The sequence below is a fragment of the Aulonocara stuartgranti genome (genome assembly GCF_965226115.1).
Source record: "Aulonocara stuartgranti genome assembly, chromosome: 22".
In the NCBI taxonomy this organism is placed as follows: Eukaryota; Metazoa; Chordata; class Actinopteri; order Cichliformes; family Cichlidae; genus Aulonocara; species Aulonocara stuartgranti.
The window spans coordinates 15,789,068-15,805,503 of NC_138957.1; the positions used below are offsets into that span (position 1 = coordinate 15,789,068).

Below are 16,436 nucleotides of genomic sequence, written 5' to 3' on the forward strand. Positions count from 1 at the left end.
GTGCACAAATAGGCGCACAGCCGCTCCTTTCCCCCTTCGGCTTGTTTGATGTCTAGCCAAATATTGTGCAAGTACCAGCGAAGTGATAGCCCGCATCTAGAAAGCAAATTATGGACACCTTGTGCATTCTTTTGTGTTCCTCTTTTAGATGCATCAGCAGAGAGCAGATAATTTCTACGTGTTGAATTGCCTGTGGCCTTGTGGGGGAGTTGGCCAAGCTCTCACTTTATTTGCGGGTAATAAAAAAAAAACGGGCATGCAGTATGTGAAAACTCAAGGTTGCTACTTTGAAACCTGCAGTAGTTAAATTCGCAGATTTAGGATTTACTGGACACGACAAGCTTAGGCTTACAGCACCATGTTTTTAAAAACACAAATAAATTCTGTGTTAAGCTCTATATGGGAAAAAACCTGAAAATACAGCATATTAAATGTATCCTGGTGCAGGACATTCCCCGCGCCATTTCTTTTTAAAAGGGGGAAACCACAAACACCACATTGCATTTATTCTCAGCTGCATATAAGAGTAACGTTACACCGACGCCCTGGCACCTAGCTGGTATTACAGATAATTTGTTGATGGTAGTGATGATACAGGCGTATACTAAGTGATAACGGCGGTGTAAATAATAAACGGGTTAGAATGAGGCTCTGGTATTTTTTAAAATAATAATTACATATATTATTTATTAGTTAACCACTTCTATAATTTCTAAAGTTTTGGCCAGCGTGTTTGAATCCAGCGGATTATTTCAAATTAGCAAAAAAATATGCATTTAATTTATTTTTATTTTCGCTGTTCTTCTTAAAAACCAAAACACACACACACACACACACACACACACACACACACACACACACACACACACACACACACACACACACACTGCTTCACGGCACGATATGTTTATATTTGTCAAGAAACAAATATATATATTATTTATATATTATTAAATTCTATTACAGCGTAACTGATAAATCCACTAAAAATGCTCAAATAAGAAACCCTGTTATTATTCTTTTAAAAAAATGTAATTTACAAAAAAAAAAAATTGAAAAACAAAACATTCTTTCAATTCTCCAGAAATAACGACACGTTTATTGATGTAGTTTTACATAGTTAATAGTTAATAGCTTTGTTGAGAAAAAATACTCAAACTCCTGCAGAAGCGTTCATTTCATGGAAACTTCGTGTATTGTAATGAGGTTAATTAGGCGCCAGAGACTTAGTTCCAGCGTGTACAGTGACCTGACGTAGGCAGGAAGCTTGATTGTGGTAGAAAAATAACCCTATACGAGAATTCTCCATGTAGCCTGCGCTTAAGGTTTAACTCACATAGGAATACAACGTTTAACTGAAAACTACTCAGCCTCATAATAGACTTAAGTATGTTTCATTATTGGCTAGCTTTTTGCGCCTATGATATGTATTTAATGCTTTAAGCTGTAGCAAAGAAAAACCTGCAGAGGAAAGCGTATGGCCTGTGAGGGGAGAAAAACTGTTATAAAGTGTTATAAAAAACGATTCATAATTCACTAGATAGTCTTATTCAGATCATTGAGCTGCAAAGTTTCTGTGATGTGGTGCTGTTTAAAATGCGTTTTGGTGAGCAGCGATCGTAGGGTGCTTACGTGTCCTATAAAATGTCTCGTAAAAGAAGGCTTCCAAATACATTTTGTATCGTTTTGGATAACCGAGAGGGGATTGGAACGGCAGCAAGTGCCAATAAGAAGGAGCCCGGTGTCATTTATTTTATTCATTCATATTTTTCATCTCGCATAGTGGTTCCTGCTCAAATCTTGATAATTCTTAAAAAGTCGAAGTTGTTATAGGAGAGAGGGTGAGTATTTAATGACCGTAGGGATTGATTTATCCTTTATTGTTCAGCCTTATGATCACGTGTGTCTGCTACCCAATGGCATGGCAGCCTGTCTCCCCATTACTTTCCCACTGTAGTTCTCCGTGGAGCGAAGTTGCTACTTGGTTTCTCCACATTGTTATTTTGTGAGGCTGGGTTTACTGCGTGTGTATGTGTGTGTGTGTGGTGTGTGTGCGCGTCTCGCTTTTGCATGCATCCGCTGTATGACTGTGTACATGTGAAAGTGTAATTTTTCTGCCATGTCGACATCTGGAACGCTCACTAGTTACTACGTCGATTCCCTCATTCTCCCCGAGAGCGAGGAGCTCTCTGTGCCGAGGTACACCTCCGGTCCTGGGCTCCAGCACGCCAGGCAGCATGCCTCCATCAGCGACCACAGCGAGGTCGGGACTTGCACCTTCCCATCCAAGCCCCAGGTATTCGGGCCGTCTTGGAGCCACGTCCCGGCTCAGTTTCCAGCCACCGTCTCCTCTGTGTATCATCCCCACTACGGGCATCCCCAAGGCCCAGTAGGTGGAGATACAGATGGCCGGTATCAATCCTGGCTTCTGGAGCCCATGTCCGGTTCCCTGCCGTTGACCGGATTACCGACGACCCATCACTACGGGATCAAACCGGAGGGACTGGGGGCGCGGGCTGAAGGAGGGCTGCCCGGATCCCACACGGCTCTACTGCTCTCTGAATACGCCAATGGCACCGTGGCGTCAGCATCACCGGTGGAAAAGGACGAACTCTCCGTCCAGGCAGGGGATTTGAGCGGAGAGGGGGAAGAGAAACCGGGCCTGGATCCAAGTAAGTCAAAGCAGAGTCTTTTATGTCATTTGCACAACATGAAGCTGTGAGGATTGGGGTGCCTTATGGGGGTGCGCGTCCTAACAGATGCCATTCTGAACGTGCCATTTCCTTATGGGGGGCTGTTAATAGCCCAGCTCACATTGCTGTATTAGATAACCTCTTGCAGCCTTTAAAGTGAGCGTGAGCAGCGAGGGAGGCAGAAGGGACAAAACATGGACGGGGAGCTGTAGAGCTGTGGATATAGCAGAATTTAGAGGCGCACATCCGCTTTTACGCTTTTACTTTATTTGTATTATATATATATATATATATATATATATATATATATATATATATATATATATATATATATATATATATATATATATATTTGGTTAGTCAGAAGTTCAGGACCTCACACCAGTGTCGCACCCCACTCTTTTCAGATAACCCAGTGTCCAACTGGCTCCACGCGAGTGCCACAAGAAAAAAGCGCTGTCCGTACACCAAGCACCAGATCCTGGAGCTGGAGAAAGAGTTCCTCTTTAACACCTACCTGACCAGAGACCGTAGGTACGAGGTGGCGAGGCTGCTAAACCTCACCGAAAGACAGGTTAAAATTTGGTTTCAGAACCGCAGGATGAAGATGAAGAAGTTCAATAAAGACGGCGCACCGAAAGACGAGTGACTGAACCTTAGACAAAAGCAGCATTAGACTGATAGCGAGCTTGATGTGTAAGAGCTCTTAACTCTGCTGGACCCTGTTTTTAAACAACATTGTCATATTGTTCTTAATAACAGCTATAGGGTTATTTGTCTTTAAAAAAACAAACAAACAAACAAAAAACAGCATGTTGGGCTTTAGTTTTTTGCAACTACCATTATATTGCACAGTTTTAACAGTGCACCCTCGTTTTTTTTTAACTTGTTCTTTTCTCGTGCTGCTTTGAATTAATACCTCGTTAAAGTGTATTAGTTGGCCTTGCCCCTGTGCTTGTTTGTGTACGACTGTTTCTAGCTCTCTGTGTTCCGGATTGTAGCTATATTTGTTGTCTGTCTCAGAGCCAACTGAGCGTATAGTTTGTAAAAAAAAAAGTATTTTATTGTTGTTTCTCTCTTACTATTAGGATAAGCCTTTGACTGAATTTGAATCTAACGTTAGAAACTGTAGGGAAAAACAGAGTAAAATAGGCTCATAAATACAAGGAACCTCCTGAGAACTCTTACGAAATTTCAGTATATATATGATAGGCTAGAAGTTGTATTACATAACATGATTGACTACCTATGTCTTTCAACTACCTACATACCTACATTGACCTTTGTTTTGCAGTGGTGGATTGTAATAGATTTGTTTGCATTACTGGATTCGTGTGACTGAATTTCAGGGAGTCATTTTCAAAGAGCGTAATATTTGTTAGTGAGTGCAAATGGAAGAAAACACTGTAGGCTAGCTACTCATTTTTAATACCTCGCGGTCGTGCTGACCGTCTGACTTTTGGTTCACAAATGTAATTTGTACTTTATTTATTGAATAAAACAAATTATATCTGCGACTACAAGTATCTTACATTCATATCTCACTGCACCCCCACGCCAGTCTGCATTTCATGCTTTCATAATATTTGAAATTCTGAATTCTTGGTACGCAAAAACAAACAAACAAAAAAGCCTGAGCTGGCGCTGGTTTGCGCTGCCAAAAGTTATGACACGTGAAAATACAGAAACAAAAAATAGAGTAATGATAATCAGTTATATTTGGATGATTGCATACTTAGTGAAAATGAGCTTTTTGTTTGCTTAAATATTTTTAATTTGTAAAAAGCAAAAAAACAAAAAACAATCCCCCCCCCCCACCCAAAAAAAAGAGTGTGTACCCACACACACACCAGTGAAACCTAACACACCTAGAACACTGTGTGTGTGTGTGTGTGTGTGTGTGTTGGGGACATAGCTGCATCTTGGCAGAGGATGTTGTTAGCTGTATACAGCCATAAAAGACAATTACCGCTATAACCTTTTATGGGGTGCAAAGCGCTGCGAGGCGAGAGGACACAAAACAAAAAAGACACCGTGGGCTTCGACTGCTGAAGCCCAAAATAATACAGCCGATGTGTTTCTCCTCAGCTCAGATTTGACAAGGGCGCTTAGGCTAATCTGTCATGAGCCATCACAGACGGCGCTAAACAATTTACAAGAAGAGGAAAAACCCCGCATCTTTTTAAATGTATTTTGGAAATTTAGGAACACACACACACACACACACACACACACACACACACACACACACACACACACACACACACACACACACACACACACACACACACACATTTTGAGGTCAAACTGTCCAACTGGCTTTGGAGTAATGGTGTAGGTCTAGTTTAAAATATGGCCCCTTCATTTTAGTGTTAAGACTGGTTCAAGTCTCTGCATGCTGGAGAAAATATTTGACACAAAGAGACCAGCAAATCCGATCTGAGCTACAGTTGCATGGTGTCCTGATCGATCAAAGACAGGAGGAGCAGGTAATTCAGCTTTCATTAAGGGGCTGTACAGAAACTATCGATTATGCTGCTTGGAGGCTAAGTCGTCCTTTAGTCCACAACTGGAGTGCTGTTGTGACGCGTTGGGGGGGGGGGGGACGCAGATGGACCCAAACTTCAAAGACTCGGCCAGAGACAGTGCAATAAAACGCCTGGTCTGCTATACTGTCTGGCATTCCAGTTTTAATGGCTTTATGGCCGTCCAGACACAATTAGGCCGCTTCCAGAATGGCACCCATTTGTTTTTTTCTTCTCTTTCTGTGAGACTGCGGTCTGGACAAAAGGTCCGAGCGGAAATGATCAGTTTTATTGGATTCTCCTCGACGGGGACGCGCAGGACTCACGGTCATTTGGAGGGATCCTTTGTTTCTACCTGGGAACCTTCCGCCCCTTGCTCCTTTGCCGGGCCTTCCTAAAGGAAAAGGTAGCAATAAAGTGAACAGCTAGTTTCAGACACAGCAGTGAGACTTGTGTCTATAAACACGAGTATGTTGCAACACCGGAGCATTTCTCCAAATCATACCCAACATAAACGAAACGTCACCTCCGTGACATCCTCCTTTCCTTAATCTGCCGCATTCTATCGGATTCAGCATTAAAATAACAACGCCTGCGCAGTGCTGCCTCCCCAACGCTGCAATCCCCACGAATCACCAGAGGGTGGCGACACTGTTCTACATCACCCCTCTGCTTTTTGTAACACCCCCTCCCTAATGAGCCTGCACTGGGAACAAACTGTAGCAACATTTTAAGAGTCCAGAGGAATAATTTCACACCTTTTTACAGTCTCAGTGTAGAAGCTGCTTCATGAACCTGCAGCTCTGCGGGGAGGAATGAAAAAGCCTGTGGCTGCTGGATTACTGCTTGCACACCCAAGTAGTCGCTGTGTTCACTCTTGTCGTCCTGTTGTCGTATTTAAAGGTAAACGCCTTAAATTAAATAATTAGTTTAACAGCAAGACTTTGCTAAAATCTGCATCCTCCCGCTCAATTGTTCATTAATTATTTCAAAAATGCATATGTTTAAAATAAGATATAATATGTGATTTTTTCCACACGGAATAATTAAGTTTACAATCCGTATTATTATTATTATTATTATTATTACTTAAAATATTACTAAAAATAACAAAACTATTACCTTAAAACAATATTAGTTAATAATTACATTATGATATTAGTAAAGTTAAATAATTAAAAACGTAATATTACTAATACTACTACTGATCATTATTATAGACGGTAATCGTAATTATTTAAGGTAAAGTAGTGAAATCTAAATATTTTCAATTTAGTATTATTAATATTTTTTCAAGCATGATTTGTGGTAATTTATTGCCCATTTATGGTAACAATATAATCTAATTTTACCAACAATAACAAAACAACAGCAACAACAACGATAATAATAATAATAACCGGTTATATTGCACGGATAGACAAATATAATGAAAACTAACTTGTGAAAATATGTTTTAATGGCACGAGCCATTTTGTAAGATCAAAAGAAAATATACAGATGTTTTTATGTGGTAGATAATCAAAAACTATTTCTATAAGTATACTATACTTTTAGAAATATTTCTTTAAGTACTACTAGATAGATAGATAGATAGATAGATAGATAGATAGATAGAGAGATAGATAGATAGATAGATAGATAGATAGATAGATAGATAGATTCACTGAGGTACTTGAAATAGGAAGCAGAAAGCTTATAAAATGATGATTAGTGATGATATGGCGAAACAAACCCATGAGAATTAAATTCAGCCAGTTACCCTCGGCTTATCGGGACCGTGTGAATTTCTTGCATGTGTGTTTATATCTGTGTGCGTGTTTATGTGTCTGAAGTGTTAATCCTACTCCGCAGTCTTGTGCCATAATAAAACCACGTCTCTGCTGATTGGACGAGAGCGACCAGGCCGGGGTCACATGGGTGAGTTCTTTGGTCCAGAGTAAAAATGGGGTTTGGTGTAAATCTAGGGTGTATTGCTGTCATCTATCACACTACCTCGTAAAAACGACACTGAGGATTCTGGGCCAACAAATCAGAGAGAAAAAAATATGAGTTCTTATTATGTGGATGGTCTTCTTAGCAAATCTACGACGGGCAGTTCCCTGTTCCCAAACGTGGAACGAGCTTCTTGCGGCATCGGACCCCGTGGGGACGACTATAGCTCTACTCGGACTGCTGCGGCCATTGCATTTGCGCCATCCCTCTCTGGAGTTTACAGCGTTAATAATACAGTGTACCAGAGCCATACTGTGTTTACCTGCGGCTATGGCCAGGGGCAGGACGCACACTCGTCAAACTGCAGCCCGTTTGACCAGAGCCGCCTGTTCAGCGACAACTGCTGTCACCCTGGGACTGAACCCCTAACCTCGTCGCCGGACAAACAACACCGGATGTACCCCTGGATGCAAGTATCAGGTATGTGCTGTTTCAAAGCCCCCGGGTCAGTGCGCTTACAAAACATTGTGATACTTAGACTGGCCGTTAGTGGTTCAATTAATTTCGTGAAGCCATTGGTGTTGCATGGAAAGAATCGTAAAACTTTTATTGCGCAACTAATGAGTTCTGCAGCCATAAATTCATTTGGCCAGCGCTTGTGTGTGTTCAGTACGCAGAGACCTTGCCGCTGGGGGTTTTCTCTGCACTCCTATTACTCTTACAGCCTCTTCTCCCCTTTGTGGTTGTAAAAAAAGACCGGCCTGTTGTGTAAATCAGCTCTCCTGCACTCTGCAGCCCCTTTCTAATTGGTTCTGCATTGCAGAGGCTCTGGTATTTTCAGAAACCTGGATCAATATGCGCCACTACTGGCCGCTACACGGGGAAGTCAGATGAAAATGAAACATAGTAATATTTTTTGAAGTGGGAGCTGTAAGTAGTTTCTTCGGTGTGTAGAGCCTGGCTGGCTTTTAATTGGAAAGGCATGCAGAGTATCAAAGGAGGCATGAACCAAACACCCCAGCAGGGCCACTTTAAATTGTTGCAAAGATGCTTTAAAAAAAAAGTTGTGTTAGCGAATGCGTGTGTGCAGGTGGTAATTGAGTAATTACAGGCTGCAATTAAATATGCACTTACAAATGAATTATAGACATTTAAATCTGCTGGTTTTTATTGTAAGATCCAATTTTAAGTACACTTTAATTAAAAAAATACAAATACAGTCCCACATTACAATAACGTTATTTCTGTTCACGCATCTCATCTTCCACAGATCCAAATCGAAAGCGAGGACGGCAGACCTACTCCCGACACCAGACGCTGGAGCTGGAGAAGGAGTTCCACTTTAACCGCTACCTGACCCGCAGACGCAGGATCGAGATAGCCCATGCCCTCTGCCTCTCAGAGAGACAGATCAAAATCTGGTTTCAGAACCGCAGGATGAAGTGGAAGAAGGACCACAAGGACGAGCCGAGCAACGAGGAACAGCACCGTGATAGTCAGGCACCGTCGGAAGGCAGGGAACCCAAAAGTGAAGAGACCCAAAGCGGCCGTGTTGACTCAGGAACAACTGAAAAGTAACAGAAGAGACGGACAGAAAATCAAAATAAAGAAATATAATGTGTTAAATATTGTGTTGGTATGCATCGAATATAACTTCTGACATAACATTTAGGCACTAAGTCTTATTAATCTTTTGACAGTAATCCACATTAAAACACTACACTGCTCTTCTGGATTTCATATTTAAACCAGCACTAAAAATGCTTCACGTGACAAATACTAACTACCTACCCTAACTAGCCTGTATTTTTATATCCTCCGCATATATCCCATAGGAGTACTACAAATATGGCACATTTTGGACTACAGAAAACTACTACTGAGTTAACATTCCTTCAGCAAAAAACGACCTAGTATTTACCTTATAATTTTCAAAAACTGACACGGAAATGTAAACACGAACTGAGCTGGTGATTTAATTGATGGTTTCCTGTTTTCTACCATACAATTGATGTGCCTTATTTTGAACCGGTAAAGGCAAATGTTTTATTTGACTGATTTTGATAAAAGAATTCCTGAGTTTCTTCTTCTCCCTCCCCCCTTTTAATTAACATGGATTTTAATCCGAGGATTTAACTATCGACGCAAATATTTGTTTAGTTTTGCATGTAACCTACCTCAGATTCCTCACCCGCTCACTATACCGTCAGCGATTGTGCCGTAGGCTACTGTGGATATCTAGCTTTACAGATTAGTCTTTTAAATACATGTACCGTTATCCAGCTGGCAATATCCATCATTTTATAATCAGAGAAATATTCCAGTACAGTGAGCAAATGCTGCTGGCTTTCAATCAAAGTCTGCTAGGCTTGTAGTCTGTCCTGTAAATGAAGTGAACGCGCAATCATTTAATAAAAATGATTTTACCCTCTCTATTTGGTTTCATTCCATATTTACCGTGTTATTAAAAATATCCATCCAAGAAAAGGATTGTAATCGCGCCCTGGGTCGAGTAATATTGTGTTCACAGTTACCATTATGTGACCTTCAGTGTGACCAGTATTGGGTTGCATGTAATGAGACATGTTACAGTCCATAATGGGGGTTAGGTAAACAGTGAAGTTGGGGAATGTGAGCTATGAGGATGCGAGATGGGACAGGCTGCAGATGAAGGGAAATTACTGTTGAACTCTGCTTTCCCTCCTCGCTGGGTAAGATGGCGCCTGACGCTGACCTGCCCTCCTCCCTCCCTCCTTTTTCTGTCTCTTTCTCTTCCCTCGTCCCTCTCCCTCCAGCTCTGGGCCATAAATCCGTTGTTGTTTATGAAAATTTACAACATAGCCATACAAGTTTACGACGCGGCCCGGGTTCCTATTGGCCGCAGCTTGTCACGTGGCGGGGAGCCATGAACATGAACTTTTTTTTTCGCCCCGTTTTTTTATATTTAATTTTCAATTGCGGGATAGAGGAGCCTTTCATTTAACGGTCTCGGACTTCCACGGGAACCTTTTCACAGTCGACCTTCGACATTTTACCATCTCTCACATCTGCTTTTGGGGATTTTTTTAAGGGGTCGGGGGTGAGATGTTAGGCAGAACCTCGACGAGCAAGGAGCTTATAGTAAGACATGCCTGGATCATTTGGGTGCCTAGGTAACGGAAAAATGAGACGAAGGAACCGACCCCCATGGAGAAACAAGTAAGGGGTCTCAGCCGGGAGACTTTTCTCTGTCACTGCACCTGCCCACTCCCTCCAGTCACCCCCCCTGTGTTTACATGCAGAGACCTTCTCAAGGTAAGGCAGCTTACGCTCGTCAGCCAGTGCATGTGGTTGACAATGTACTTATTTGCATCTTCTTAAAGCAAGCAACTTACTTTATGGTTTCTCCTGCTTTGATTTTGGTTAGAGACTGAAATCTTGGAAAGAAATGGTTTCGTGTTACACTTGATCTTCATCAGGATTCCCATCACTGATGCTTCGTGTTAAATCTGATTTATCAGATTTACAAGCTCTTATTTGATGATGATAATTATTATCGTTACTAATATTTTAACATGGTTATTCATTTTTGCAGTGATCTTAGTGTTGTTGTAGGCTGTCTGGATTGTATTTGTTGTTGGATTTAAATGGGGATGTGCTTTCGGGTGGGTGGATGATGGGCAAAGTAAGCGCTCTTTGACGCCCTCCTGTGGAGGCAGTGGGGCTATCGCGCTTGCAGCTCGTCGTGGTTTGTTTTGTTTTTTTTGCTGCAAATGAGAAAGGTCGACATCTGTGCATCCACGTGTTTTATTCTATTGCCTTGTATGTGTGCATGTAGGCCTCAGCGTGATGTGCATGGGATTAATGAACAGGATGACAACCACTAAACGTTATTAAACTTAAAAATGCTTTTTTAAATGATCAGATATTTTAATTGCAAAATGTTTCTTTGCATAGATGCTCTTGTTAGCGGTATTGCCGAAAGTAAAATCAGAGAGTCATGTATGTTGCTAGACTGCAATTAATATTTAATAAAATGCATCGATGCAAAAAAAGCATGCAATGTATCCCCCAATCAGTCCTAACAGGGTGATTTAAATGCATCAAATGCAGTGATAAATCTCCCTGTTGTAAGTCATTTCTGCATAAAGAGTATGATTTTACTTTTCTTTCGATTTTTTTTTTTTGCTTGAACTACCGTAATTTCTTGGGGTAACACGTGGATTATAGGCCACGAAAAAGAAAGTGATTTTAAATGTTTTCTCAAAAGCTACTACGAGTGCGTGTGTGTGTCTGCAAAGTCGGATAGCACCGCCCCCTCCCTTCACCAGTGACCATCGTACCCCCTTCACCCCTCTCTCAACCCGACAAGTCAGACACCAGCGCGCACTCACTCCGTTGCTCTCCTTTCTTTTCGATGCCTGTGTTTTAGTTCCTGGGTGTGTCCCTGGCTCAACTCAGAGAAGTAATTTTCGTGGGAACTTTGTTGCCATTGGCCAACCATAAATCAGCTGTTGTTGCTCGACTGTTTAACCAACACAAACTCCGCGCATAGCGCTCCTCTCCTTGTGGGCCCACACTGGGTGTGTAGGAGCCCGGTATTCACCCTTCCTAAAGTCGTGCCTTCTGGGAGTGTGTTAACGCACTCTCTCTCCCACACACATACCTGGGACTGAATAAATCCATCTCACTGTTCCTGTCAATCCTAACACAGGAATGGGCTTGTGCTGGTCAAACGCTCTGCTCCGGGGAAACGGCATGTGGAGGAAACCTTAGGACAAGTCACTGCCTTTGAGAGGCGAAGGTGCCATAAAAATTCCACAGGGAGTAAAACAAACGGGAAGCGCCTGACTGCGCCATGCCTGCTACGCTTCTTTTAAAATTTGTGATTTCCTTCGTGAATTAATTTGAAAGAAAGTCCAAAGCTGACGAACCGTTTTCAAATGGTGAATCGGCTGGGGTTTATTAAGCAATGATACATAACTGCTGCAGGGAATAGCTTCTAACATATCTAAAAATAACATTATTGTTTATTATCAATAATATTTTTGACGGTTTAACTGATCGATTGCAGAGTTGTGTTGAGAAATTGTTTTGGGAATTTTTTTAATGATCACAGTGGCACAAATGACGAGAAAATCTCAAGATCGCCTTTTCTCTGTCATCGTAAATACGTATGTGCTTTTTGTATTAACCCCTAAAAATATAAATATGCAGTTCAGCTTTCACCACACTCGCAAAATAATGTTAAAGTTTGATTGAGTATTCTACATTTCGAGGACTTAAAAAGCATCAAATTCACTCCTAAGCAGCAAATCCTTTCACCGTGTCATTTTTGCAATAAAGTCTATTTTTTCCACCCCTCCACTAATTTCATTAAATTCAAAAGTCATACTTAGCAAAGCCCCGGGCTTTGTAGTTTCTCATGTTATAAAAAAAGAAGAAATAATCAATCTTTAGCTTATATGTAAACAAATAAAAACACGAGAAACTGCAGCTTGGCATGATTGACTGTTTAAAGGTCAATATAGCAGAGGAGTCGCCGTTAAATAAGAGCAAAATAACATCGGGTTTGGCGCAAAAGGATTGTAATAGCTATCATCTGAGCATCTGTTCCATGGAGGCCCATAGTTATATATTTTAACCTGCTTATAAACGACATTCGTGTGTTCATATAAAGCCCATATTTATAGTTATTAATTTTTCAAAGTGGCGTAAAAATCAGGCCTCGGATAGCACATTCTGTGGCTTTATTCGATAAAGTGATGTTTAGCTTTTATTCTTCCCCCAAACATTTATTCATTAGTCTTTTTTTTTTGCTCTTGAAGTCGTTCAAATATTTCACGATAGGGCTATATCATATGAGAGAAAACGCAGCTCTGTTGCGAATGGGCTTTTATTCTATTAAGTGCGCAGACTGTTTACACTCATAGCCCATCATAACATGCATAACGGATTCTGATCGAATTATTTTTGTACACTATCACCGCCGAGATTGCACTCTCAGCATGTCACTTGTTGTATTGTTCAGGAGCTTTTTTTTTTTTTGCCGCAATGGTCGTTAACCTCCGAATGACCCCGTGTGCAGCCCACGCCTCGGAAAGCGCCGCAGACACGCAGTGCAACTGTTGAACCAGAGGATGGCGCACCACGACAATCCAAAACACCCAAAGCCCCGGCTCAGAGTTTGCCCTAGCCACGAGCGCAGGGAAAGCGCGCACCCTTTATATCCCACCCAGTATTTCCTGCGTGCACGAGTTTACCTCTGGAGGTCACCGAGCAGGATTTACGACTGGTCAACAAAAGCACGTGATTCTTCGCCATACCCCATATTTGGGTGCCTACGTAAGAGAGAATCAAGTCCATGTCCCACTCATTTCCATAATTCATCATAAATTGTGCAAGGGTGCTATAGGACGCGCTAAAGCATAAGAGCCACAAATCAAGAACACAGGTTATGCTATTTTACCTCTAAAAATAACCATAAAAAACAAGAGCAATACCTACAACAAGCAAACGGTGGAACTGTCAACAAATGAGCTCCTATTTTGTGAACTCATTCTGCGGTCGCTATCCCAATGGCGCGGACTTCCAGTTACATAATTATGGAGACCACAGTACGGCAAACGAGCAATATAGAGACTCAACAGCCATGCATTCCAGCAGGTATGGCTACGGCTACAACGGGATGGACCTAACAGTCGGCCGGACCAGTACCGGACACTTTGTGGGAAGCGAGCGGACACCGGGCTACTCCCCGAGTCACTCAGCGGCGACAACACCCGCGGTGGAGCCTGTCAGGTACAACCAGTCCGCAAACAGCACCGGGAACTCGTCTCTATCGCCTCCACCTGACTCTCTACCGTGCTCCTCGGTCGCCAGCTCGTCCCCAGTGACCGAGACACAGTCTCAGCACAGAGCTGTGAAAAACTCCATAACGACCCCGTGCTCAACCCCGTGCTCAAACTCGAATGGAGCCACGCTGCTGCTCAGCCGGGACTGTGTGTCCAAAGCTTCCCCTCTGGAGGAAGAGAAGCCCGCGGGAAGTGCACCGACAACTCCTCAAAATGTAACCGACTCAACACAGCCTCAGATATACCCGTGGATGAGAAAACTACACATAAATCACGGTAAACTGCTTTGTTTAATGACTTCGTACTGATTTTGATCTTTTGCAAAAAACAAAAAGCTGTTGTCTGACTGTTTGTTTAAAAGAAAGACAGAAAGAAAGAAAGAAAAGGGACGTGGTATCATCTTATTTAGGACATTTTATGAGCACAAGCCAAATTTTGGCCATTCTGGCGTTAAAGTGATAGAAAGAGCACAAATAAACGTAGTTTTGGAAAAGGGGCATGTGGCGCTATGTGCACCTCTCACCTGTTTGGTTTATATTTGGTTAGCTAGACTATCAGGTACGGGATAGTGTAGCAACAGATGCGAGGTTAGACTAGTTAAATGTATCTGACCCTTTTCTACACTTGATATTTACTAAATGTGCGTTTTAAAATGGCTTTAAATAAAAAGAGGATACTTCAAATATTTTTTGCTATTAACCCTCTTTCTATGGACTCAGTAGTAAAAGTGTGTGGTACCTTGTTACTTGTAAGTTTTAACCATTCAAGCTCTACAAGGTGCCAGTCGTGTGGCAGCGATTAAGACATTCATACCTATAATATTACCAAACACAGTATTGTAAAATTGAAAGAAACGTGTTCAGGAAAGTTGGCGCAAAAGTAAAATTATTATTTAATTATTCTGCGTCTGATCTGTTTTCTCTTTTTGTGTGTGTGTACAAGATTTGTCTGGGCCAGAGGGGAAGCGGGCCAGAACTGCATACACTCGGTACCAGACCCTCGAGCTGGAGAAGGAGTTCCACTTCAACCGGTACCTGACCCGCAGGCGGAGGATCGAGATAGCCCATGCCCTCTGCCTCTCAGAGAGACAGATCAAAATCTGGTTTCAGAACCGAAGGATGAAGTGGAAGAAGGACAACAAACTGAAAAGCATGAGCATGGCGGCTGCAGGCGGAGGAGCCTATAGGCCCTGATTTTTACACCTTTTAATCCTGAAAAAAAGAGCACTTCAAAAAACAAACAAAAAAAACAAAACAAAGATTGTCATATCAACTTCTCCTCCTATTCCAAAAAAGCGCAGAGACTTAGCGGGCTGTGTGAGAGAAGGGACAGAGGAGTGGGTCACCCTATCTATAAACCTTCTTTATGTCCAACAATATAATTTCATTTTTATCCCTACCGTGGTTATGCTTATGTGAGTAAAATGCATTATGTACAGTTCTGTCTAGATTTAGAAAATGAAAAAAAGAGACATGAAAATAAATGTTTGCTTAAATTATTTCTTGTTCAGACGGAAAAAAAAGTTAAATAAATAAAAGCTTGAAATGCTACCCGCCTAGCGCAAATAAATCCATATTTTCTGTGTGATGCACTCAACAATAACAGCTTAATAAGTAGAAGGTTCAGGTTGAGCTACATTTGTGTTTGACCTTTCTTTTCTCTGTATGTACTGTATATGTATGTATTTATTTGTTTGGTGTATTGTACCGAGTTGTCAGATAACTTGCTTCCAAAAGTAGAACCAGCAGTAAAAGCCTTGTGTGGTTATTGTATGTGTTGTGAACACACGTGGACAAAGGTGCCGACTCACCCTTGTATGTACATTAGCTGTGCCTTGTATCTTTCTTTTCTTTTCTTTTCTTTTCTTTTCTTTTCTTTTCTTTTCTTTTCTTTTCTTTTTTTTTCTTTTTTTCTTTTTGCAGGAGCTGCTTTTATTCTCCTTCTTTCCTTATTATTTTATTATTATATTTTTTTCTTTTTGCGTTCTTCATCTGGGCGCAATATCCGAGTAAAAGCGTGTTTTAGCTGTTTTTAGGGTCCCACCGTAAATCTTATCGCAATGTGTATTATCTCCATCGTGATAAGCTTTTTTTTTTTTGTAAATGTTTTTCAAAAGACTGGAAGTCAAACTATAGTATGATAATAATAATGATGTTCATGATGACGACGATGATGGCCAGAATAATAAACTTTGTACTGGAATGGCAACACCTCACTGAGTGTACGTTTTTGTCAAATCTTTCAGATTCAGGGCTGCTGTTTTATGGCGGAGAAGATTTGGGGAGTTTTGCTGGTTGATCTAAAAATCTTAAAGCCACTTGTATGAGCTCTCAGGAAAAAACCAAGCTGGCAAAGTTTCCTCAAATCTCTTTGAATTCAACAGGTCCTCTCGTATTAAAGCATCCAGTTTTACTCACCTTGCTCAGGCGCTGGGGTCCTTAACTGACTTC

General features: G+C 41.5%; 4 protein-coding genes across 6 annotated transcripts in view; all 4 read left to right on the forward strand.

Moving 5' to 3' along the window:
- hoxa3a (homeobox A3a) overlaps positions 1 to 16,436 on the forward strand; it is a 42,453-nt gene that overhangs the window by 1,073 nt on the left and 24,944 nt on the right. For 2 of the 3 annotated variants that reach the window (XM_082522055.1, XM_082522057.1), the window contains exon 1: positions 10,047 to 10,447. The exons of the other annotated variant lie outside the window; for it this stretch is intronic. The gene's annotated coding sequence lies outside the window, so the exon portion shown is untranslated. Of the gene's footprint in view, positions 1 to 10,046; positions 10,448 to 16,436 lie in introns of those variants that run through there. 3 annotated transcript variants of the gene reach the window in all.
- On the forward strand, positions 1,090 to 4,210 carry hoxa9a (homeobox A9a). The gene is made up of 2 exons (XM_082522063.1): positions 1,090 to 2,672; positions 3,101 to 4,210. Exons 1-2 carry the CDS (start codon positions 2,120 to 2,122, stop codon positions 3,340 to 3,342), a joined length of 795 nt encoding a protein of 264 aa, XP_082378189.1. The 5' UTR covers positions 1,090 to 2,119; the 3' UTR covers positions 3,343 to 4,210.
- LOC309699173 (homeobox protein Hox-A7-like) lies at positions 4,342 to 9,584 on the forward strand. The gene is made up of 3 exons (XM_082522064.1): positions 4,342 to 6,121; positions 7,073 to 7,633; positions 8,424 to 9,584. Exons 2-3 carry the CDS (start codon positions 7,267 to 7,269, stop codon positions 8,729 to 8,731), a joined length of 675 nt encoding a protein of 224 aa, XP_082378190.1. The 5' UTR covers positions 4,342 to 6,121; positions 7,073 to 7,266; the 3' UTR covers positions 8,732 to 9,584.
- Positions 12,549 to 16,393, forward strand: hoxa5a (homeobox A5a). The gene is made up of 2 exons (XM_082522062.1): positions 12,549 to 14,262; positions 14,929 to 16,393. Exons 1-2 carry the CDS (start codon positions 13,668 to 13,670, stop codon positions 15,177 to 15,179), a joined length of 846 nt encoding a protein of 281 aa, XP_082378188.1. The 5' UTR covers positions 12,549 to 13,667; the 3' UTR covers positions 15,180 to 16,393.